Source organism: Hemitrygon akajei, chromosome 23, assembly GCF_048418815.1.
Source record: "Hemitrygon akajei chromosome 23, sHemAka1.3, whole genome shotgun sequence".
Taxonomy (NCBI): Eukaryota; Metazoa; Chordata; class Chondrichthyes; order Myliobatiformes; family Dasyatidae; genus Hemitrygon; species Hemitrygon akajei.
Window position 1 is genome coordinate 52,844,540 of NC_133146.1, and position 27,022 is coordinate 52,871,561.

Consider the following 27,022-nt stretch of genomic DNA (forward strand, 5'->3'; position numbering starts at 1 on the left):
AGAAACAAATTTCATGACATATGTGAGTGATGATAAACCTGAATCTGATATGGGTCTTAATTGTAGACTGAGACTGGGGAGGGGTGAGTTGATGGGAAACACCAGAGAGACATTCTGATCAATAAACCAATTATTTGGAATCAAATGACCTTGCCTGGTGTCTCAGGGTCTTCCCTGGTGTCTGTACCCACATCAGCCCCGGCACTCCTACTCTTCCACCTGTCCTTCACCCCTCCTGTTGTGCTTCACCCTCACTACTCCCAACATCATTTGCTGCTGTCGGATTTATAAACTCATTCTCCGCTCCATGTTAACAAAATATAATACCGTGCAAATGTCTTGGGCACCTGAGCTATATGATTTTGATCTCTGGAACTACATGCATTAAGAATAGGATTAAGATTGCCCAAGTTCATTTTTCATGTACAGAAGTTAGAACCACAAGGTTTCCCTGCTATTAATCTGGGTTGATGCTTGGATCTCAGTGCTCTATTCTGTTGTACTATTCCTAGTCTTGGTTTTGCATTCATGCCTTGGATCTGTTATTTTTAACTTGTAATTTTGTACACATACATAAATTATATCTCTTTTGTTTTGAAAGCCTTATTAAGCTATCTTTTTGTGTTTTTTTTAATGTTCTAAGCCCACTAACTATTAATCACTTGCCTTCTCTTGCAATCTTTCGTAGAAGAAAACACTAAATTTGTGGAATCACTTAATGAAAAATGGTGTGTGCCTTCGCCAGAGTGCCTTCTTCCCACGAGTAGTCTTTCTGAATCCTGTATGTGAACTGGACCCAGAAATGTCACAGATAAATGAGATCGTAGCTCCACACAAAGTTGAATCCTTTATTTGTTCTTTCAAGGAAGGTTATATGTCATGGATGACCAACATTTTTATACCACATTGGTTGTCTGGTGAGTACTGCAGCAAATTTAATTTTTTTTTACTGCTTACGTAGTACGATAGAGACTAATATGAAAGCACTTTATAAAGAGTACACAGTGCTTTAGGGTCTCACTAATCTCACTTCACCTTGTTAGATTTTCAATTAGTCTAAAATTGAAATAAATCCCTAAATATTATCAGAAATACTTGAAATTTGAAGATAGGTAAAATTTCAATGTGTAGTTAATAGAATACATTACCCCAAAAATGCTAATTCTAATAAGGAAAGCAATATTTAAAAAATAACAAAATTATGACTGCTAAGATAAAATGAAATAATGCTTGATTAACCATGACAGTTATGTGAGCAGCCTAGAGACTTAATTATTATCTTGATATACAAATTTAAATCTTTCTGTGATAGCTGAGAAGCTTGGTTCAGTTGCCCCAAATAATTCTAGGAAAAGAAGTGTGTATAATGAAACATCTGGAAAATTGTAAAAACCCAGTTGCTTTATTAGATATGATTTCAAACCCAGAGCAATTCAGCTGTGTCTTAACTTCTGTCTAAAGTGGCTATGCAAGCCACTGATTTGAACAAGTAGCTACAAAAAATGTTACTGCAAACAAAATAAGATGAATCACTCTGATTCTTAGTAGCTGAACATGATAATTGTATGTTCTTCAAAATCTTCACTAACCTCGCAAAAATTGGAAGAGTCTCAGATTACTCAAACTGAAGTTGTATATACCACCAACTGAGTGGAACAAGTGTGTATGAACTACTCATTGCGATCTCAAGCATTCAGACTTGGAGATGCCAGAAGTGAAAATTAAGTCTAGTTAGGTACAATGACAAATTTCAAGGTACTGGCAACCACCTTGAATGTTACAATGAAAGTGAAGATTTGGAGGATACAATCATTGATAATATTGTATGAAGACAGACCATTATCTGTAATAGGTGCCTGCGCTTATTTTGTTCACTTACAGTCAATCAAAAGAATGCAGCAGCATACAGGTGCACTGGGTAAATTCCTTGTCGACAACAATTAGAAACTAAAACACACTTTTGTAATATCGTAGTAGAAATGATAGTAACGGAGTACTTCTATATTTCATTTAAATACATAATTTGTTTCTCATTTAAATTGTAGTTTGTCTTTTTTTATATACTTTTTTAATTATTTCCACAAAACTTCAGCCAATTGTGGCAGCAACTTAATTGGGCCAAGATATTCTGGACCGGTTGGTGGTGTAATAGCATCAGAATTGGCCTTCAAGGTAGATGGTTCTGAATTTGAATCCAGCCAGGTCCTATCATAAGCAACAACAGTATCTGTGCAGATAAAAGGCTTGGCAAACTACTTCCATATCTGCCATGAAAATCATGTGGACAGCTACACTATCCATGAGTTGACGGCACTCAACAACAACAATAACATGCAGCAGTTTAGGAGGCTTCCAGCAAGCTAGGCATAAGGCATTTCCTTTAAGAATTTTTGTTCAGTTTGGATATTCTGTTAGTGTAGGCTGTTTTTGGCTTTGCCAGCAGACTAATTTCAAGCACTTATTATTTGCACTGCTGAATTGAGTAACTGAAAGCCATCCCCACAAGACATATCTTAACTAAAAGTGACCAAGAAAATTGAAACTGCCTCATGCTATCAGATTTTATTTAAAAGAATAGAGAGTGCTTCAGCTAGGAATTTATTATTTCTGGATATCCTATTTTTTAAAAAAAACATTGCTTTATTACAAAGAATATAGTGGCTCAGCTTACCAGTGATAAGTTTCTGATATTACAGTTTATATGATATACTTTCTATACTATGCAAAATGGTGTTCATCTTAATTTTTAACAAATACAGCAAATATTCCTTATCTCAAATTCCATTGTCTTTTATTTAGTAGGTAGACTTATACTGTTGTGGTATTGTACTTGCAAATAATCTTTTCTCTTGCTCTACAAAACAGAAGTATATATGTATGTAAAAGTCTTTTATATTGTATCATTAGAATTTATACTAAATACCATCTGTTAATGTTTATTATAAGGGAAAATATAGACAATCTTTTAATGACTTTCTTATCATAGATGTAAATCTACAGAAAAGACATAATGTACTATCAATTTGCCAAGTAGTCATTCAGAAACTAGTTGTGATTCTATGCTAGACTTCATGACACAGTTTTCTGACTAGAAATGCAATAAATGAATTTAACATTTATCTGGAGCATAACCCTAGTTATATTTCAAATTTCTTAAATAACAAGAGTACAGCAGATAATCTAGCAAGATGATTGAATGTCGAAGGAAGTTAATTGGGCTATCGGTTAATCAGGGCAGCTGCTTATTTGGGGCCATGCTTAAAGAACGAAAACTAATTGAGAAAATAGCTGAGACTCCCTTTGCTTATTTGAGACACTATGCCTCTTAATTGGGGCAGGAGACTGTTGACAAACAGTTTCTAACTAGTGTAATTTGTATGCACTTCTGTAACCATTAGACACTACAGTTTTTGCATAGCATAGCATAGCATCTGTTGCATGTGCTTGCTTTCAAAAAGAAGTGATTTTTGTCACTGATAGTTGGCAAGAAATAAACAGTAAGACAATTCAGAACTGTTTTGCTTATTGTGGTTTCAAGCATTCAGACTTGGAAATGCCAGAAGTGAAAATGAAATGATTTCACTACTTCAACAAGTTAGGTACCATGAAAAATTTGAAGGTTTCGGCAGTCATCTTGAATGTTAAAATGACAGTGAAGGTTTGGAAAATGCAGTTGTCAATAGCATTGTATGAAGGCAGTCCATTATCTTCAGTAGGTGTCTCCGTTTATTTTGTTCACTTACAGTCAATCAAAAGAATGTGGCAGTGTACAGGTGCACTGGATGAATTCCTCTGTTGGTAACAATTAGAATCTAAAACACAGTTTTATAGTACTGTAGTAGTAATGATAGTGTTCTAAGTTCTTCTGTATTTCATTTAAATTCACTATTTGTTTCTCATTTAAATGATGTTTTGTCTTTGTTTTAATAACTTTTTAACTATTTTCATGAAACTTCAGCTAATTGTGGCAACTGCTTAATTGGGCCAAAATAGTCTGGTCCTGATATGTCCCAATTAATTAGAATTCACTGTATATTAAGATTTAAAGTTGTCCAGGAAACATATATAGGATAAAAAATAAAATTAAATGAACTTTCTGTTCTTAAAAATTTCTGATTTTTGCACTTTTTTTCTCATTGCATGTTTAGGTCACTTATCATTCCGTCACATTAATGACTTGACGATGGCACTTGGTAAAATTGGCACATGGGACATTTTGGACCTACATGGAGGACAGCGGTTGATAGGTGACTATCAAGGCTGTGTACATATTGCTGTGAATAGAGATGAGACAGATGAACTTGAATTTTCACATCAGAGGAATTTGACTACTGGATATATCTGGGCCCTTGTAGGTTATTCGCCACAGGTAGGCCTTTATATTGTTTATTTAGGTTTTTTAAATTGCTTCCATTCTGAATATAAACTTTTCATATACAGTGGAGGTCACCATATTGTAATTAATTCAAGTCCTCATTCAGTTGACGATAAAGAGAAGGCATGGGGAAATAATGACATGATTTGTATGTGACCTTAGTTACACCTCCAGAATTGTTTTTTTATATCTGAAAACAGTCCCCAATCTTAATCTCAAATTTAGATTGGTACATGGATTTCAAGAAGCAAATAAAATCAAATAAGTGAGGAGTGATGTTAGACACCATTCTAAATTGGTCTTTCTGTTATAGATAGTGATCACTATTACTTAATCACATTCATCCAGAGATGTGGAATGCCTCTTGACCTAGCTTTCACCTTGCATTAATAGATTGATGTGCATTACATGGCTAAATCACTCCGGTTTAGGAGTCACATTCAGGGACTTGAACAATAATCGCATATAATCTGTCAGTCTTCAATTGATGTACACAAATGTTATGTTTCTTAGAAATAAGAACTTCTGTAAAATAACTGATTCATAATGGACACATTAAATAGTTTTATTCTGGTATCAGTTTAAGTAGAATTGAATAACCTGTGAACTAATTTCACAACAGTTGATCTTTGCTAGCAGTCTGATTTGAAGTTTTATAACATATATTTGTGGATTCTCTGTAAGTCACTTAGTTGCTTCCTTGGACAGGTAACTATTAACCTCTCAGAAGTATCCTGCCAAAAAGTGAAGCTTTGTAAATGGTGCTATAAATCCATTATTCCACAACGTAGAGATTTATGAGCAAATTGCAATGCTTGAGAACTAACATTCCAGTTGTAAATCTTTGTGAAACATAATGACCTATGTTAAACCCAGCTTTTACCAAGAGTGTGCTCATGATAAAATAAAATGAAATCTCGCATGCAGAGTACATTGTTGTAAGGAGTCCAGTAACAGAATGACTTGTAATTTCTCATAATGCTCCACTGAAGTGTGACAGTGTAATGTCATTCTGAGATTTAATACTGTTAAACATGAAAGATATATTGAGGCTTCAACGTGGCAAACTGGTTTACAAAATAATCCAGTTTGCACTGACATTAATAGCTTCGTTGACGTTTCCTGGTCATATTCTGGCAATGTTAAAATCATGGTTCATGCACACCAAAAACCAAATTGTGATTTTGAGGTAAATATGTTAATGCTGCTATAAGAATTATACCATTGCTAAAAGAAACCCCATTTTAATGTGAAATAAAGGAGTCTTTGCAGCTGCTTGTTGCCTCTGTATTATGTACCTGTTGAGGCCTTCCATTGGTCAGAATTGACCATGGATGTTGTGTCCTAGCTGTTTACATGATACACAAGTCAGGGCAGTACGATATGGAGAGCAAGCTGTTACCCATCCAACAGGCTCCTCCTCTCCACACAGCTGATGAATCTAAAGGAACAGCAGCGATCAATACAGTTTGGCACCAGTGATGTCGTAGGAGTTGCTAGTCAGTGTTGACCTCAACGTAAGACTGCCTTAGGGACCCCAGCTCCAGATTTTTCCTCGGGGTTTACTCCCAAAGCCTTCCCTGTGAGTAGATACAGCTGCAAGGTAGCAGAGGTTTGAGTTCAGAGTTTTTCTGTTCTAAGATGAGCTGCCAACACAGCTGGTGAGCCCCAACTGCCTGAAGCAACTGGTTTTAAGGCACCAATCTTAGGCCTTTACTCCTTCTCCTGTCAGTAGAAACGGTTCTGTTGGGCTTAGTAGCTAAACCATGCGTGTAGTTTAGGAGCTGGACTTGACTGTCAGAGGCTATTTGAGATGCATGCCATTTGGAGCATTTAATAGGTAGTGGGAGCTTATTCCCATAACCTCCCGCAGCTTTGACAACATTAAAGAATCTATGTATGTACCCATACACATGTTGGAAAATAACAAACATTTAAACAAAAATATGAGTGTCACTGAGACATTCCACATTTTCCTCTTAACCTACTGCGAATAAATAGAGGATTGTCAACAAATACTGAGCCAAAAAATGCATCACAGCACATCTGGCCAGTTCCAGAAGCATGTTCTCTAGAAGTTGGTCATTTGCCAACATTTGGTTTATTCATGGGCTTACAGCTGGATGGCATTGTGCACTCCTGCATAGATTCTGAACAGTCAAGCCCCTTCGTTGAGGAGGATCAGGTAAGCCTACGGCAGGCTGGCATATGCTGGGTTGGGGCATGGTGTTGTAGCAAATAAAAGATGGCAGATGATCTGTGCTTAGGTTATTTTATGGTTAAAGTAACTAGAGCTAGGGTCATCTACAGGGGAATATCTGTGGTAGGAGTGTTGGTGTGGAAGGGATGAGATTTGCTAGATGATTCACTGGAAGGTACAAAATTGCCTTGTTAGTCCATGGAATAAGAATATAGTATTGCTTGTCAGAACTTCTCTTCTTAATTTTGGAACAATGTCATTAATTAGGGATATAATCAAATCAGTGCTTGTGGGTGGTATTGCAGTTTGGGGAGGTGTCAAGTAGAATCAGTAACTCGACAGGTAGGGTAAGTCAAATTAAGGCCAAATCTTAGGAGAGAATTTCCAGAGAAGAACAGAATTACTTGGGGTTTTTAAAAGAGATCCAGGTAGATACCAACTTTTAAAAGGTATCTATTTGTGTCAGTTAAGTGATGCCTCTGTACAAGAGTGTCACTAATGTGTCCTCTAGCTGGTAATGACGTCAGTTTTTTCAGGTTGCTGCTGCTTTTCTAGTTGTCTTAGTGGACCCCAGCCTGTTTGTAAGAAAAGGTCACTCCTTAAAGCAAAGATATGCTGCATTCCATTGCAATCTCTAAGGTTCTAGATTATTACATTATAGGACTCCACCAAATTGATTCAGGAAACTAAGCCATGGCTCCACACAGCTTTTGGGTGTGCTTTGTCATTCCTCAGGTTGATAAATATACTTTATCATATGTCTGGATTGTGTGTAGAAAGATGACAAGATGTCATTGGCTACAACTGCACAAATCAACCTTCATCACCCAGAGCCATCCCAAGACTTTTTAATTCACAGTGGTAGTAGAATGAACTACTTTAAAATCAGGCATCACAACAGCAAGTGAACCTGCAAAATACATTGTTACGAGCTGAGGGGCTGAAATCTTGTACTGATGGTGTCATTCACCAACAAAACATACAAAATTATTAATGTGCATTTTTGGAGTGTTATTTATTGCTTCTACCACAAAAATTATTGCATTGCTTGTGCTCACATAATACAGACACAGAGGATCCCACTCTATATATCATATGTTAGTTTAAATACATGAAAAATCAGCACAGGGCACGTTACAGATCTTTAATGAAACCTGCTCAATTTTTTTCTAAGTTAATTTAAATAGATTAAAAACTGACAGTTTTCTTCTGGTGATGTGAATGCTGCCTCATTTTCCTCCATTTTCTTCAGTTAAAGGGGTGGAAGAATTCTGTCTCATGCCTCCCTGTTCTTACAGATCAGTTGATCCTAATTTGAAAGTTTAGATGTTAATTAATTATAATATACTAACTCAGAAGACACACAGTAAATTAAGTCTGTATATTTCTGTAAGCTCTCAAAAAGGTGTTATAAGTCTCCTGATGCTTGGTGCAAGAAATCTTTGATATATAGAACAAATTGAAATAAAATTTACTTCTATTTGTTTTCCAGAATTCTTTAGTCTACAATTTTACAAATATATTCATAGAAGTTCTTGTTATTTAAGTATTTCCCAAATGTATTTACTATAACCCTCAAGAAAAATGTTATATCTGATTGAATAAGTTACAGCATTCAAGCTTATAGTGTGAAAGTCATTAAGAACCTTCAAATGTAAGTTGAATTGTAGGGAAGATTTGATCTTTTGCCATTCCTGATGCAGAGGTAACTAAACTGGAAAATCATGAGAATTGTTTTGAGCTTTGCAACCACATTCAAAATGTCTTCCGATCACTGTAGCTTAAAAGAGCTTATTTGTAAATCCATTCTTTTGCCACTTCCTTGATTACGCATCACATTCTGACTTTTGACAACACATTCACTTCCTAAATTATGTGTAACATTTAATCCTATAATTAACTACAGTAGTATTGTAAATGTAAAGTATTGATCCAGATTGATTTGAATTTTCAATTTACAGATTAGGGGTTTTCATCAATTAGATGTTTCTACAACTATTTAGTCACTCATTTATGCTAATCATAATAAAGTTTCTTATCCTGTCAAATGTTTGTTATTAAATTTTTGGATCTTTATTTTACCCATGAAGGAGTAAAATTTAGGATTGATTCCTGTGCAGATGTCCGTTTAAAACTTAAATCATAGGAGAAAAGGAATAAATTTTAGTTTGTGTGCTGGTTTCTCAATGGGTTAAGGATGTTCCAAGATGCCTCACACAAATCTTTTTGCTTTTTAAGTATACTTGTGTTTCTATGCAAGCAAAATAATTAATTTTTAAAGAGAGCAATCATTTAGTAAGTTGATGAATGAATAGCCAGTTGATCTAATTTGGTGATGTTGGCTGAGGGAAGAATATTGGCTGTGACAATTTCTCACTGTAGTTCAAATTGTGCAACGATTTATTACGTCCACCATAGCAGCCAATTTGTGTTGCAGCTTGACTTGTTCAGAAGACAATGTAGTACTGAAAGTGTTTAGTTGTTTCAGCTGACGGTTCAGACTTTGATTCACAGCAGCAGTAAGGATGCTAACTTCAGAGTGAAGCTATTTGTGCCATGCAAATTTGTAACTTCATTTGTATTATCACATAATTGTATTATTTTTAAAATATTTCACAGCTTATTATTAGCAGTATCAATCTTTGATTTAGATTGCTTTGGTGGTATTGATATTATACATAGCGATTTTTGCAAAGAAAATTAAAGGGTTAACCACTGTGGACTAGATGTTTTCAGGTTGTTCTTACATTCTTCAACCCCCCCCCCCCCCCCACTCAGCATTAGTGACACAAAAGTTTAATCTGCTCTTTCAGTCCCAAATTGCATTAGTTTGGTGTTAAGATTGAAGTCTTTATTTAAGTTACTGGCTTCATTCTTAACTATAGCCCAAAGGCCACATGGCTAAACTGATCTTGTATATCAACAGAAACTTGCTCTGTTTTTCATCATGAGGGTAATATCATTTAAACACTTTAAGGATTTACATGACACAAGAGATTCTGCAGATGCTGGAAATCTTGAGCAACACACAAGATGCTGGAGTAACTCAGCAGGTCAGGCAGTAGCTATAGAGAGGAGTATTCATTAGAATTCATGGTAATTCTTCCATTGTAATTTCTGAACATTTAAATATATCTATTTAAAAATACTGTGATTTTTAGTTCTCCGTAGTGTAGTAATTTATATGTTTGGCAGTGAATGTTACAGAATTAAGTTGTTACCTTATGCTTTACACAATATTAATTTAGATTGTTGAATAACAAAAGCAAATTGTTGCCTGTGTGACTGCAGCAGAACAAAGCTGGTGCTTCACACAGCACAGGGAGCTGGCATTGGTTGCAGCAGTAATAAATTACATACAAGTACTGCAGAACAATAACAAAAAACTGCTAGCTATCCATTTAGTACATTTACAAGAAATCAATATCAATACTTAATGCAACCCTGATGAAAAATGAGGAAAGACACAGAAAGCATAATAAATGTGAAATGAAGTACCTTACATTTCTCCACTTTTAAGGAAAAAAGCTAGCTGTCTATATTTTCATGTTCCTAGATATTTCACAGATGGTAGGCTTTGAAAAAAGGGCTTCCTGTTCATAAAATTTTATAGGATACGATTTATCTGTTATATTTTATTCTACATGCTTACTTTTTGTAGAGGTTTTAAACATAGCATTTTTGAAAGAAAGTAAAATATAGACACCTTGTATGCATATATTTGTATATCATGAAATGAAACTTTTGAGTCACATCTACAATTTAACTTGTGCATTTTATATAAATGGTATAAGTTTGTGAGTAATGCAATAACTTTCTCAATATACTGAACACTGAGGCATCAACTGTCATAAATTCAACAATTAAAGCATTACTACCTTTACAAAAAAAGGCCATGAATTTTTACATATGTATGTATGTGGCTCAGATTTCTCCTTTCCTTCCATATTTTGAATTGTGCCGATTCCAAACACAAATCGTTTATGATTGCTACATAACAGTGAATTAGTTGATTGTCTGTTAAAAAGGATTTTGAAAGGAATGAGTAAAAGATAGTGTAATGTACAGTGTAAGAAGAACCTGGAGGAGGAAATTTTTGGAGATTTGCTTTTGTGATGGTTTGCTGTTCTTGAAAAAATGAGTTTAATATCAGAAAGGATATTTGTAAAATTTCATTGTCTGATTAACAAATTGTGCAAATTATATAAACTCAATGTTTGAAGGAAACTTAATGAAATTACATAGGTGCAAGAGTTACCTGGGTTCATTTCCAGTTTTATTCCTCTTGATTAGGAGTGCATTTGAGAGAGATGTGATAAAAAGGGATGGTGAGTGTTGTGACTGTGAACAAAGTCACTGGAGGGACACTGAAGATGGTGATAGAGAAGTCTTTATTTAGCATAACAAGCAGGCATCCTCTGGACACAGTCTCAGTAGAAACTCACAAACCCCAAGGTACATCACATTTTTATACCCTTAAGATCAAAGGGAACAGCAGGTGATTCAACACAGTTTTAATAGTTACAATGACATTGTTTACTTCAGTACTTTGGGTTTACAAATGGTTACTTTGAGATACATAGTAGAAGTGTATTGTATTTGATAAAGGCATCTCTGAAGGATCAAATGCCTTTTCTACTGGCCAACTGGTGTTTAGGACAGCAGTGAAGGTCCTCCATCTCTGGTGGCATTCAGAGCTTCCTTCATTGTGTCAGTAGTTCGGTTTTCACTACTGTCAGTCATGCAAGTCCTAGGTGGAGACTCAGGGATGCTGTCACATTCAGATGCAGAAGGATTCTTCATTGCTGTTTCTGTAACAGTTTTGTTTTATCAGTCAGGGTTGTTAGCCCTGAGCTGAATCCCTGAACCTGGAGGACTGGTGGACTGCTCTTAGTCTGGTCTCTACTCTTTGACCTGTTTGGCATGGGTGACCATACTGATGCACCATCAATAACTCTCTGAGATGTGAGGCGAGATATCGGCTTTTATTGACTGGAAGAAAGAACAAGCAGCAATTGACCACCATGCTACATCCTGGAGACTGAGAGGCAGGGCTCAGGCCCCAATCGCCTTTATACAGGGGTCAGTGGGAGGATCCACAGGAGCAGTCAGCAGAGGGGGGGGGGGGGGGGGGCGTGTCCAGACAGGTATATGTAGTTCACCACACATACCAAGAGCCAAAGCATAAAACCCTGACTCCAGTCAGCCTAGCTCTCCAGATCACTGGGGTATGCAAATCCCTCAAACCACAAAAAGCACGTGGTCCACTAGGAGGATCAAACATCTTTAGGAGAAACTAATTAACACAAATATTTTAAAACCTTTTGATGACGGAGAGCTACATACCCAAAAATAATGTTGTCAGGGCTGTCTCTGAGTACACAAATATAGGAAGTACACAAAAACTATTGATTTCTTAGAGCACTTGCCATTTTGATGTGCTAAGTGACAATACCTGTCTGGTCCGTAGCCTTGCACTCAAGTCAGAGTGGTGCAGATAACTTTGCTGTGTTGCCTGGCTTGACGCAAGCCAATTAACACAATCGCTTTGTTTTAATGTTTGGCTCTTGCACAGGAAAGCTCTTAGTCTGTGGAGTAGCCTGTGCTTTTAACTTTAATTTACTGCTTGCAATCACCAAAAAAAAACTGAAGGCTAATTGCAAGCTTCCTGAACTTATTACAGTGACAATAAGAACTGAAGCCTGGTTCTTGTTTGAATGTTTATCTGCTATATTCATATTACTCCAGGATACTTCCTAACAGTGAGCACAGTGAGAAGAGCTTAACATCTATAATGGAAAATTGGAACTTATCTGACAAAACCCTGTTTAGCAAAGAAAAATATGCATCTGAAATCTGCTTTGTATTTCCAAGAGTCCTCAAAATTGAAATGCTGTAATGTTGTGTCAGAATCAGATTTAATATCACTGGCATATGTTATGAAATTTGTTTATGTGGCAGCAGAACATTGCAATACATAATAGTAGAAACTATAAATTACAATCGGTATATATAAAAGAATTAAATGAAATAAGTAGTCCAAAACAGAGGGAAAATAGTGAAATAGAGTTTGTCAGTTCATTGTACATTCAGAAATATGATGGCAGAGGGGACAAAGGTATTCCTGAAATGTTGAGTGTGTGTCTTTAGGCTCATGTATCTCCTCCTTGATGGTAGCAATAAGGAGAGGGCTTGTCCTGGGTCACAGAAATCCTTAATGATGGATGTCGTCTTTTCGAGACATTGCCTTTTGAAGGTCTCCTGGTTGCTGGGGAAGTTGGTGCCCATGATGAAGCTGGCTGAGTTTACAACTTTCTGCAGCTTTTTCTGATACTGTGCACTGGCCTCTCCAGATTACATGAAAGTGCAACCAGTTAGAATGCTCTCCACAGTACATCTTAGAAATTTGCAAGTGTTTTTGGTGACTTATCAATTCTCCTTAAACTCTTAATGAAATATAGTCTTCTTTGGAATTGCACCAATATGTTAGGCCCAGGATAGAACCTCTGAGATGTTGACACCCAGGAACTTGAAACTGCTCAGTCTTTCCACCTCTGATCTCTCAATGAGGACTGGTGTGTATTTCCTCAATATTCCCTTCCTGAATTCCACAGTCAATTCCTTGGTCTTAACTGATCTTGAGTACAAGCTTGTTGTTGCGACACCACTCAACCAGCTGATCTATCTCACCCACTCCTCTACATCTCCTCATCACCATCTGAAATTGTGCCAACAATAGTTCAGTAATCAGCACGTATATAGGTAGCATTTGAGCTGTGCCTAGCTACACAGTTGTGGGTAGAGAAAGTAGAGCAGTGGACTAGGCATGTATCCTTGAGGTGTACCAGTGTTGATTGTAAGTGAGGAGGAGATTTCATTTCCGATCCACACTGACTGTGATCTCCCAGTGAGTAAGTCAAGGATCTAGTTGTAGAAAGAGGAACAGGAGCCCAGGTTTGGGAGCTTGTTGATTAGAACTGAGGGTATAATTGTGTTGAATGCTGAACTGTAATCAATAAACAGCAGCCTGGCATAAATGATATTATTATCCAGGTGATCCAAGGCCGAGTGATGAGCCTGTGAGATTGCATCCACTGTAACCTATTGTGGTAATGGGCAAATTGCAATGGGTCCAGGTCCTTGCTTGCAGCAGTTGGTTCTGGCCAAGACCAACTTCTCAAAGTACTTCATCACAGTAGATGTAGGTGCAACAGGGCAGTTGCTGAGGCAGCTGACTCTTTTCTTCTTGGGCATTGGGATAATTGATGTAGGTAAATGTAGCGGTTATTTTGCCGATAGATGAAATAAATAACAATGAATAGGCTTTGGTTGAAAGAGTGTGTGTTGCTTATTGTTGTCAAATGTTTGATGTCTACCAAAATCACCAGAACAGATCTGTACCAGTCACTTCAGTAATATCAAACTGCCCTGAGTATTTACTTGTTGATTCAAGATTTGTGCTGAAATCTATTCTTAAACTTTTAGTCCATTTTTGATTTAGTGGCACCAATTTAATACTGTTTGTGCATTATATATCCTACAAATATTATTTGTCTAATATTACTTATAAAACTATAATACACAATAGAATGAATGTTTCATGGTCAAACATTGAAGAAATCAGGGCCAATAAACAGGTAACAAATTGGAGGCCAGCCATCATTTCCATAATATCGGAAAATAGGGAGTACAAATTTGTGATAAATATAACACAGAGCCTTCCTTTTTGGCTTTAACATCAAAGCATCTCTGCTGTGTCTAACTTCAATCCTTCAGCACCATTGCTTGTTGGTAAGGAGATAATTTTTTTTTCTCAACAGGTTCATTTTGGTAGGTCAAATATGATGGCAGAATATAGTATTAATGGTAAGACTCTTGGCAGTGTGGAGGATCAGAGGGATCTTGGGGTCCGAATCCATAGGATGCTCAAAGCAGCTGTGCAGGTTGACTCTGTGGTTAAGAAGACATATGGTGTATTGGCCTTCACCAATCATGGAAATGAATTTAGGAGCAGAGAGGTAATGTTACAGCTATATAGGACCCTGGTCACACCCCACTTGGAGTATTGTGCTCAGTACAGAAAGGATGTGGAAAACATAGAAAGGGTGCAGAGGAGATTTACAAGGATGTTGCCTGGATTGGGGAGCATGCCTTATGAAAACAGGTTGAGTGAACTCAGCCTTTTCTCCTTGGAGCGATGGACGATGAGAGGTGACCTGATAGAGGTGTATAAGATGATGAAAGGCATTGATCGTGTGGATAGTCAGAGGCTTTTTCCCATAGCTGAAATGGTTACCACAAGAGAACATAGGTTTAAGGTGCTGGGCAGTAGATACAGAGGAGATGTCAGGGGCAAGTTTTTTTACTCAGAGAGTGGTGAGTGCGTGGAATGGGCTGCCAGCAAAGGTGATGGAGGAGGATGCGATAGGGTCTTTTAAGAGACTTTTGGATAGGTACATGGAGCTTAGAAAAATAGAGAGCTACGGGTAAGCCTAGTAATTTTTAGGGTAGGGACATGTTCGGCACAACTTTGTCGGCCAAAAGGCCTGTATTGTGCTGTAGGTTTTCTATGTTTTGTCCCTATGTCTGTCAAACATCTTGGCTGCTCTATGAGCAGCAACATATCTTAGAGGCAACAGGCATTCTATGCAAACATGAGGAAATCTGCAGATGCTGGAAATTCAAGCAACACACACAAAATGCTGGTGGAATGCAGCAGGCCAGACAGAATCTACAGGAAGTCTTTTTGTTGGCTTTGTGGAACAGTCCATGTTCCAAGCCTATACTGATATCCGTACCCCACTTTTCCTTTGTTACATTGACGACTGCATTGGCGCTGCTTCCTGCACGCATGCTGAGCTCGTTGACTTCATTAACTTTGCGTCCATCTTTCACCCAGCCCTCAAATTTACCTGGTCCATTTCTGACACCTCCCTTCCCTTTCTTGATCTTTCTGTCTCTATCTCTGGAGACGGCTTATCTACTGATATCTACTGTAAGCCTACAGACTCTCACAGCTACCTGGACTATTCCTCTTCCCACCCTGACTCTTGCAAAAATGCCATCCCCTTCTCACAGTTCCTCCATCTCCACCACATCTGCTCTCATGATGAGGCCTTTCATTCTAGGACAAAGGAGATGTCTTCCTTTTTTAAAGAAAGGTGATTCCCTTCCTCCACCATAAACTCTGCTCTCAAACGCATCTCTCCCATTTCACGCACATCTGCTCTCACCCCATCCGCCTGCCCCCCCACTAGGGGTAGGTTTCCACTTGTCCTCACCTGCCACCCCACCAGTCTCTGGGTCCAACATATAATTCTCCGTAACCTCCGCCACTTCCAACAGGATTCCACCACCAAGTACATCTTTCCCTCCCCTCCACTCTTTCTGCTCTCCGCAGGGATCACTCCCTATGCAGCTCCCTTGTCCATTCGTTCCCCCCCATCCCTTCCCACTGATCTCCCTCCCAGCACTTATCCTTGTAAGTGGAACAAGTGCTACACCTGCCCTTACACTTCCTCCCTCACCACCATACAGGGCCCCAGACCGTCCTTCCAGTTGAGGCAACACTTCACCTGTGAGTCGGCTGGTGTGATATACTGCGTCTGGTGCTCCCAGTGCGGCCTTCCATATATTGGTGAGACCTGACGCAGACTGGGAGACTGTTTCGCTGAACACCTACGCTCTGTCCGCCAGAGAAAGCAGGATCTCCCAGTGGCCACACATTTTAATTCCACGTCCCATTCCTATTCTGATATGTCTTTCCATGTCCTCCTCTACTGTCAAGGTGAAGCCACACTCAGGTTGGAGGAACAACACCTTATATACCATCTGGATAGCCTCCAACCTGATGGCATGAACATTGATTTCTCTAATGCCCCCCATCATCTATTTATTTTATTTGTTTATTTATTTATTATTTCCCTTTTATGTCTTTTTTTCTCTGTCCCTCTCACAATCACTCTTTGCCTACTCTCCATCTCCCTCTGATGCTCCCCTTCCCCTTTCTTTCTCCCTAGGCCTCCTGTCCCATGATCCTCTCCCTTCTCCAGCTGTGTATCCCTTTTGCCAATCAACTTTCCAGCTCTTAGATTAATCCCTCCCCCTCCTGTCATCTCCTATCATTTTGGATACTCCCCCCACTTTCAAATCTCTTACTATCTCTTCTTTCAGCTAGTCCTGACGAAGGGTCTCGGCCCAAAACGTCGACTGTACTTCTTCCTATAGATGCTGCCTGGCCTGTTGCGTTCCACAAGCATTTTGTGTGTGTTGCAGGCATTCTATGCACACTTTTAGTGTAAGTGTTTCGATAGCAACTTTCCCTGAAACATTTAGCCTTGGATTACAATGCACACATCAAAAATTCTAACAATATCTTAACTTTTAAGTCTACACTTAAGAGAATTATATTGTGTTTACTTTAACTTGTAAATTTATTTAGTTATCTATAATCCTATTTAAGAGTTATGCCCATAATGAATAAGAGTACTGTAAATGCCTTAATTATAACCATGTAACAATTACAGCACGGAAACAGGCCATCTCGGCCCTTCTAGTCAGTGCCGAATGCTTACTCTCACCTAGTCCCACTGGCCCGCACTCAGCCCAAAACCCTCCATTCCTTTCCTGTCCATATACCTATCCAATTTTACTTTAAATGACAATTTTGAACCTGCCTCTACCACTTCTACTGGAAGCTTGTTCCACACAGCTACCACTCTCTGAGTAAAGAAATTCCCCCTCATGTTACCCTTAAACTTTTGCCCCCTAACTCTCAACTCATGTCGTCTTGTTTGAATCTCCCCTACTCTCAATGGAAAAAGCCTATCCAAGTCAACTCTATCTATCCCCCTCATAATTTTAAATACCTCTATCAAGTCCCCCCTCAACCTTCTACGCTCCAAAGAATAAAGACCTAACTTGTTCAACCTTTCCCTGTAACTTAGGTGCTGAAACCCAGGTAACATTCTAGTAAATCTAATCTGTACTCTCTCTATTTTGTTGATATCTTTTCTATAATTCAGTGACTAGAACTGTACACAATACTCCAAATTCGGCCTTACCAATGCCTTGTACAATTTTAACATTACATCCCAACTCCTATACTCAATACTCTGATTTATAAAGGCCAGCATACCAAAAGCTTTCTTCACCAACCTATCCACATGAGATTTCACCTTCAGGGAACTATGCACCATTATTCCTAGATCACTCTGTTCTACTGCATTCTTCAATGCCCTACCATTTACCATGTATGTCCTATTTGGATTATTCCTACCAAAATGTAGCACCTCACACTTATCAGCATTAAACTCCATCTGCCATCGTTCAGCCCACTTGTCTAACTGGCCTAAATCTCTCTGCAAGCTTTGAAAACCTACTTCATTATCCACAACACTACCTATCTTAGTATCATCTGCATACTTACTAATCCAATTTACCACCCCATCATCCAGATCATTAATGTAAATGACAAACAACATTGGACCAAGTACAGATTCCTGAGACACACCACTAGTCACCAGCCTCCAACCTGACAAACAGTTATCCACCACTACTCTCTGGCATCTCCCATCCAGCCACTGTTGAATCCATTTTACTACTTCAATATTAATACCTAATGGTTGAACCTTCCTAACTAATCTTCCATGCAGAACCTTGTCAAAGGCCTTACTGAAGTCCATATAGACAACATCAACTGCTTTACCCTTGTCAACTTTCCTCGTAACCTCTTCAAAAAATTCAATAAGATTTGTCAAACATGACCTTCCATGCACAAATCCATGCTGACTGTTTCTAATCAGACACTGTCTATCCAGATAATTATATATACCATCTCTAAGAATACTTTCCATTAATTTACCCACCACTGACGACAAACTGACAGGCCTATAATTGCTAGGTTTACTTTTAGAACCCTTTTTAAACAATGGAACCACGTGAGCAATACACCAATCCTCCGGCACCATCCCCATTTCTAATGTCATTTGAATTATTTCTGTCAGAGCCCCTGCTATTTCTACACTAACTTCCCTCAAGGTCTTAGGGAATATCCTGTCAGGACCCGGAGATTTATCTACTTTTATAATCCTTAAAACCGCCAGTACTTCCTCCTCTTTAATCGTCATAGTTTCCATAACTTCCCTACTTGTTTCCCTTACCTTACACAATTCAATATCCTTCTCCTTGGTGAATACCGAAGAAAAGAAATTGTTCAAAATCTCCCCCATCTCTTTTGGCTCCACACATAGCTGTCCACTCTGATTCTCTAAGGGACCAATTTTATCTCTCACTATGCTTTTGCTATTAATATAACTGTAGAAACCCTTCGGATTTATTTTCACCTTACTTGCCAAAGCAACCACATATCTTTTAGCTTTTCTAATTTCTTTCTTAAGATTATTTTACATTCTTTATATTCCTTGAGCACCTCTTTTACTCCATGCTGCCTATATTTATTGTAAATATCTCTCTTTTTCCGAACCACGTTTCCAATATCCTTTGAAAACCATGGCTCTCTCAAACTTTTAATCTTTTATTTCAACCTAACAGGAACATAAAGATTCTGTACCCTCAAAATTTCACCTTTAAATGACCTCCATTTCTCTATTACATCCTTCCCATAAAACAAATTGTCCGAATCCACTCCTTCTAAATCCTTTCATATCTCCTCAATGTTAGCCTTTCTCCAATCAAACGTCTCAACCCTGGGTCCAGTCCTATCCTTCTCCATAATTATATTGAAACTAATGGTATTGTAATCACTGGACCCGAAGTGCTCCCCAACACATACGTCTGTCACCTGAACTATCTCATTCCTTAACAGGAGATCCAACACTGCCCCTTCTCTAGTTGGTATATCTATGTATTGCTGCAAAAAACTATCCTGCACACATTTTACAAACTTCAAACCATCCATCCCATTTACAGTATGGGCTTCCCAGTCTATGTGTGGAAAATTAAAATCTCCCACAATCACAACCCTGTGCTTACTACAAATATCTGCTATCTCCTTGCAAATTTGCTCCTCCAATTCTTGCTCCCCATTAGGTGGTCTATAATACACCCCTATAAGTGTTACTACACCTTTCCCATTCCTCAGTTCCACCCAAATGGTCTCCCTAGACGAGCCCTCTAATCTATCCTGCCAGAGCACCGCTGTAATATTTTCTCTGACAAGCAATGCAGCACCTCCCCCTCTTGTCCCTCCGATTCTATCACACCTGAAGCAACAAAATCCAGGAATATTTAGTTGCCAATCACATCCCTCCTGCTACCATGTTTCGCTAATAGCTACAACATCATATTTCCAGGTATCAATCCATAATCTAAGCTCATCCACCTTTCTTACAATGCTCCTAGCATTAAAATAAATGCATTTAAGAAATTCTCCACCTCCTCCTCTGTTTATCTCTAACAGTACAAAGAACTTTACTGTCTTCTTTTTCTTCCTTCTCCTATACATCTGTTCCTACACTCTGGTTCCCCTCCCCCCTCGTATCTAGTTTAAATCCACTAGAGCCTCTCTGGCAAACCTACCTGCAAGAATATTTGTCCCCCTCCAGTTCAGATGTAAACCGTCCCCCCAGAACAGGACCCACCTTCCCTGGAAAACTGCCCAATTATCTATAAATCTGAAGCCCTCCCTCCTGCACCATGTCTTCAGCCACGTGTTGATCTGCACTATCTTACTACTTCTAAACCCACCTGCACCTGGCACTGGTAGCAATCCTGAGATTGCTATCCTGGAGGTCCTGTCCTTTAACTTGGCACCTAGCTCCCTAAACTCACCTCCTCACTCTTCCTACCCACGTCATTTGTCCCTACGTGGACCACGACATCTGGCTGCTCACCCTCCCTCTTGAGAATATTGAGAACTTGATCCGAGATATCGCGAACCCTGGCACCAGGGAGACGACAGACCATCCGGGATTCTCGATCTCTTCCACAGAACCTCCTATCTGTCCCCCTAACAATCGAATCCCCTATCACTACTGCTCTCCTCTTTTCCCTCCTTCCCTTCTGAGCTGAGGGTCCAGTCTCGGTGCCAGAGATGCAGCCACTGCAACTTGTCCCTGGTAGGTCGTCCCCACCAACAGTATCCAAAACGGTATACTTATTGTTGATGGGAATGGCCACAGGGCTGCTCTGCTCTTCCTGTCTATTCCCCTTCCCTCTCCTGACAGTCACCCAACTACCTGTCTCCTGACTCCTAGTGGTGACTATCTCTCTGAAACTGTCTATTTCTGCCTCTGCCTCATGAATGATCCGAAGTTCATCCAGCTCCAGTTCCCCAACACGGTTTGTCAGGAGCTGCAGCTGGATGCACCTTTTGCGGGTTTAGTCATCAGGGACAGCTGTGCTTGCCCTGACTTGAAACATATAAGACATATAAGATTATTAAGGGATTGGACACACTGGAGGCAGGAAGCATGTTCCCGCTGATGGGTGAGTCCAGAACTAGAGGCCACAGTTTAAGAATAAGGGGTAGGCCATTTAGAACAGAGATGCAGAAAAACTTTTTCACCCAGAGAGTGGTGGATATGTGGAATGCTCTGCCCCAGAAGGCAGTGGAGGTCAAGTCTCTGGATGCATTCAAGAGAGAGTTAGATAGAGCTCTTATAGATAGCGGGGTCAAGGGATATGGGGAGAGGGCAGGAACGGGGTACTGATTGTGTATGATCAGCCATGATCACAGTGAATGGCGGTGCTGGCTAGAAGGGCCGAATGGCCTACTCCTGCACCTACTGTCTATTGTCTATTGACTTACTACATACTGCAAACGGAGCACTCAACTGCCCTAACTGCTGCCTCCATTACCTACTCGTAAGCTAATTAGATTAATTAAAGGAGCTTACCCGGCCTTACCTCACCTGGAGTGAAGCTCGTACTCAGCCTCTGCTCGCTTTTTAAATTCACCCGCTGATCTCAGAGGCCGACCTTCACGTGCTTGCGCAGTCGTGCCCTGTTCAACCTCGCCTCTGCCTGTTCTTGGCGAAGCCTGATTGAACCAAAGCCGTCCCACTCTGCCTCAGTCCACTCCGACGATGGCCGCTGTATATGGCAGTCTTTCTTTTAAACCTTTGGCGTGCTACATCACGCGCCTGCGCAGTCTAGCCTCTTTGTCCCGATCAGTTAAAAACAAACAGCTTCTCTCCGAGCTTCTTTTACCTCTTCCCTCTCCGCCTCTTGCTTCGATTCTCACACATTTCTCAAACATTTAATAGAATATTTTTAATTGCCTCATTGTTTCAAATTGTCTCCTGCTAATGCAAACCAAAAGTTTTAGAAAAATAAGGCAAAAGCTATTCCCATTAATGAGTGCACAGATGTAATTATTTTTAATAACAAAAGCATTTCAGGAGAATCCTCCTGTCCATAGGGGAAAGTGAAACAAAATTAATCAGGATATTCAAAAGTGTGATAGAAAAAATAATGTGCAGAATTAAGAGAAAAGTGTGGGGAAATTAGGACTGCTGTAATAATTCTGTGATTACTTGCATTGCATTCCTTCTTCAGAATTGACTCATTCCCAAATCCACAAATCATGGCGTTGTGAAGTCTTGAATAAGGTATTTGAATAAAATCTTATAAGCTGCTTTTATAGTCACAATACAATTGAGATAAATTAAACTAAGTATTAAGTTGTTTTGCCATAGCATAAAAGTAGGGAGCTAATGATTCTGAATAATGTAAAATATGATTTTTTTATAACTGGGACTCAATTTTAGTAGCATTATATTCAATTTCAAAGTCAGATAGTTATTGTTTCTGACAGTAAAGTACTGTGATAATTTTCTCCATCTCTCTCTGGTTTTCCCTACCAAATTGAGGCTTTGCTGTAACCAATATAACTTCCCTTATTAAAGAAAAATTGTCTTATTGAGCTCTTTTTGGGACCACAAGATGGCTCAACTTGATTTACAACCAGTGAATTTTTAAAAAAATAACCACTGTTGAAATTCAGGTTATATTTTTGTATGAAAATAATCTAGACAGAGGAAGAGTAAGGAGAATTATAGCAGGACAGGGCATTGATGATTCAGGAGCATCCATGAAGTTAGATGACATCATAATGGTCTTGCAGTACTGGCCATACTTAGATATAAGATCATATAAAAACTTTCATCTGCAGTCATTCACCCAAGCTGATATCCCCTCAGCTATTGTAGGTGATCACCATATTAAACTATTAATTTCAGGTATTCAATACTATGCCAATGATGAATGCAGTATCTGTTTCTGATGTAGCTTCATTTTGAAGCCAAAAATCTGACTGACACCAGTGAAAAAGATAATTGCTGTAAAAATTGTAATCCAGCTGTGAAAGTTGGTAGGGAACCAATATCCAAAAATATAATTTATGAACAGTAACTTTCCAACAATGGGAAGTCTTTTTTTTCTTCACCAGTACTTATGGCCTTTGGAACAATTGATTTTCAACAGAATTTGACTTAAAGCTGCATCCACCAACAGGCTTGCAATATCTTGTGCTATATCCACTTGACGAATATGCTTTAAAAAATTAGATGTTAAATATTTTTTTCTTTTTGCAAAAGAAGTTATGTTATGAAGTAACTGTAAAATATAAAATGGCAGCACGTCTATACTGACTGAAGTAATCTGGAGTTAAAATACTTTATCAGGGGTTTTGCCTTTTCTGTTTTCTGTGTCCATTAAAATCTTTGTGGTGGATTCAAACTGCATTTATAAGTGTAAGGTTGGAGTAAAACAAAAATGAATTGTTCAAATGCTACAGTTGCGATGCAAATTAATCCAAAATATGTGACATTTAATCCACGATGTAAATTCCACACCTTTCATAATTACATTAAGTGCCTTCAGGAGCAGAAGAGCCAGTGTTCCAAGCCTACTAATTAGTATTTTTTCCCTCTCATCATGGTGGTTTCCAAGACACTCACATTGGTTCAATGTTTTTAGGTGTATGTAATTGAAACAACAAAATCTAGGTACTCCATCCAGCTTTATTATCCCCGTAGTCAATTATTATAATCTCAGTGAAGTTAGTAAAATGAAATGTTGATATAATTTATTATTAATATCCTTAATCCTTGATACTTATCCTCTGATCATAAACTTTATATACAAATCATATGCTCTTACCATTGCATGGTCTCTTTCAACCTGGAGTATGCTGATCAGACTAATGATGCATTTCTGTATTCATTATGAGTACCAATATAATTTTGTTATATATTTTCAATTTGAAAAAGTAACAAAACAATCCTCAGGGAAGGTGTCATTGCCTATAATGAAACTTCTAAACTGGAAATGGGGATACGAATGAGCAGACACATATTGCAATTGTTATTTGTTGTCTTATCCAGCTTTTATAGAATCATAGCCTTAAAGCCATTCAGAAACTGATATTTTAATACACAGAACTATAACAGTAAGTTATCTGCATGTTTTATATATTCTGCTGCCCAATTATAGACAAAATTTTCAATGTTATATTGTTTTAGCAGATTTTGAGGAATTGTAATATAGACTCTGCCTTTGCATCAAAAAATAAATTACTTTGTTGAAAATTAGGGCTGGCATATTCATATGTTACTTTTGTCAGGTTGTTTATGTATGAATGTAAGTATAATATTATCACAGTGTGACTGCTTAGTACTAAATGGTACATTAGATATTAGGCTGTCTTATTTATGAATGAGTTTTTTAAGGAAACCTAGTAACAACATAAATAAAAAGTAGGGTTTAATATTGATTCATGTCTCAATATTAATAAAGCACCATAAAACATTGAATCATTCTATATTTATGTGAACAATTGTATAGATGCATTTCATTTCATTTCCTATTTCTAATCTCTAGTGAGGTTTGCTTTCTTAATTTCCAATGAAGGAAGATAGCATTCTGATGCTGCAATTGGTCTAAAAATACCAGTGAGTTTTGTATCTGCTCTTAATTTTGTTTCAGTTCTCCTTTTTAATAATAATAGTAATAACAGGTACTTTATTGATCCCGAGTGGGAAATTGTTTCGTTATAGCAGCAACATTTAAAACACACTTTTCAATAATAATATCATAATAATATTAACTAATAATAAAGCACTGAATAATAACGTACACAATAATTTACCAATGTGCAATAATGTACGAAATAATAAAACCAAGACTATTGTACTATGACATGTGTTCTCCTGTCGCACAGAGATGAACTGTTGTATATGCTTATTGCATTTGGTTGGAAGGATCTGTAACAATCCTTGCGACCGTGGAGCTGAATGAGCCTGTTCAAAAGGGTGCTCTGCTGCTTATTCGGTAGGTCATGAAGAGGATTTGCCAAATCATCCATAATGGTTAACAGTTTGTTTGTGACCTCCTCTCCATCACTAACTCAAAAAAATCCGGGTTCAGCCTTTTTGATAATTTTTTTTAACCTTTTTACATCATCAGTTTTTTAATCTTCTTGCATCACCAGCACCAATGCTGCTCCTCCCAACATAAAGCCACAAAGAAGAATGCATTCACTAGAACAGACTGGTAAAAGATCTCCAGCATCCTGCTGCACACATTGAAGGATCTCAGCTTCCTTAGGAAATAGAGTCTGCTCGTCCCCTTCTTGCAGACAGCCTTGGTGTTGGTTTTCCAGTGAAGTCTGGTGTTGTGAACACCAAATTATTTGTTCTCCTCCACCACCACAACTTCTTCTCCCAGAATCTATACAGGACTCGTCATAATCCTCTTCCTCCTAAAATCAATCATCATCTCCCTAGTTTTGGCCACATTCAGGAGCAGGTAATTCCTCCCGCACCATTTGACAAACTTGTTTACCAGTTCTCTGTACTTCAACTCCTGCCCATCTCTAATACACCCAACCACTGCAGAGTCAGCAGAGAACTTCTGCAAGTGACAAGACTTAGATTTGTACTGGAAGTCTGAGGTGTACAGTATGAACAGAAATGGAGACAGGACAGTCCGTTGTGGTGCTTCAGTGCCACTCACCACCTTCTCAGAACTACCCAGCCGTACACACTGGGGTCTATCTGTCTGGTAGTCAGTAATCCAGGAGATAGTGGATTTGTCTACAGCTATCCTTTGCAGCTTCTCAATCAGAAGAGGTGGCTGGATTGAATGTAGATGAGTTTGGTTTACATGGTGAACAGCCCATGGTGAAGGTAGGGTAGTAAGGGCTAGTATGGCCTATTGATAACCAAACTTGGCCAATCCGATCAGTGTTAAAATGTCAATTTTTACAATATGACTTGCACTAGTACGAATTTTACTTTTATTCCTGTAGCATTCTCTTCAATAAATTAAAAGTATAGTGACTTAATTTTCTGATATAGTGTATATAATATATAATTTTATTTCACTGCACACCTGACAGAATGTTGTATTGTCAGCAATGTTGTACAGTATACTGAATGTGAAATTAAATTCAGACTTGTGTGCAGGTTTAGCTGAACATTCAAAATCCTATTGAACTATTCTGAAAAGAATAATGAGATTTCCCAAACTCTACTCAATGTTTCTCTCTCAACCAACATCAGCAAAATACTGTAGATAACCTTATCATTCCTGAATTTAACCAGGTCATGCATTAAAAATAGCTGTAGGGTTTAAATATACAATATGATGAACTAGGATTTAAGAAGTGATTTATTGGCTCAGAATCATTTGTCACGTCCTCATAGTTTGAAGATAAGATATCAATGCAATGAGGGCTTTTTTTTCCTTCAATTTAACTCTTTCCCTCTTTAACATAACCAGGATTAAGAACTCGCGGTGTAGGAATCATAAGGCATATTCTCTTGGGCAAGTTGATGGAGTGGCCGTTTCTAAAATACTTGGGGCTGGAATTGTTTTGGATTTTAGACTTTTTTGGAATACAGTAATGAAATAGCCTGGGATTGCCATCATTTCCAACTCTGATTTTATGTGCTACTGCTAAGCAGTCTTTGTCTTGCATTTGTTATCACACATATGTACTTAACAGTAAAAATGACTCTATTCCATTATATAATGGAAATATGTGTCCAAAATAACAAAAGCAGCACAGCAGCGTTGAGAAAATACCTGAATGAGTTGTTGAGCAACAACAAGAGCAAGCTTTCTATCTTCACCTACAATGTCATGTTTTGATAGTAAAATTATAGTGCACTGTATTTGTACTTCACTGTTTTTTAGGTTTTATATAAGGTATAAAAACAATCAACATTGTCGATTTGTTCTGGTGTTGGATTCTCATCAGCAATGATCTTTGCAAACTTATCAGTGAATTTTTCTGCTGCTTCATAATCAGCAGATGCTTTATCTTAAAATTTTATTTATTGCCGTGCCTTTTCTTAAATTTCTGCAACCAGCCTGCTGAATATTCACAATTACCTTCAATTTTTAGTTTGTTTTGATAGATTTTTTGCTTGTTTCATGATCAGCGTACAATTAAGTGGTACATGTTTACTCAGACACTG

General features: G+C 38.2%; 1 protein-coding gene across 1 annotated transcript in view; it reads left to right on the top strand.

Annotated features, from left to right (window-relative positions):
- The window catches only part of LOC140715442 (uncharacterized), a 166,391-nt gene that overhangs the window by 34,560 nt on the left and 104,809 nt on the right, over positions 1–27,022 (top strand). Inside the window, exons 5-6 of the mRNA XM_073027634.1 lie at positions 689–917; positions 4,149–4,369. Of these exons, the coding sequence (XP_072883735.1) occupies positions 689–917; positions 4,149–4,369 (450 nt within the window). The remainder of the gene's footprint in view (positions 1–688; positions 918–4,148; positions 4,370–27,022) is intronic.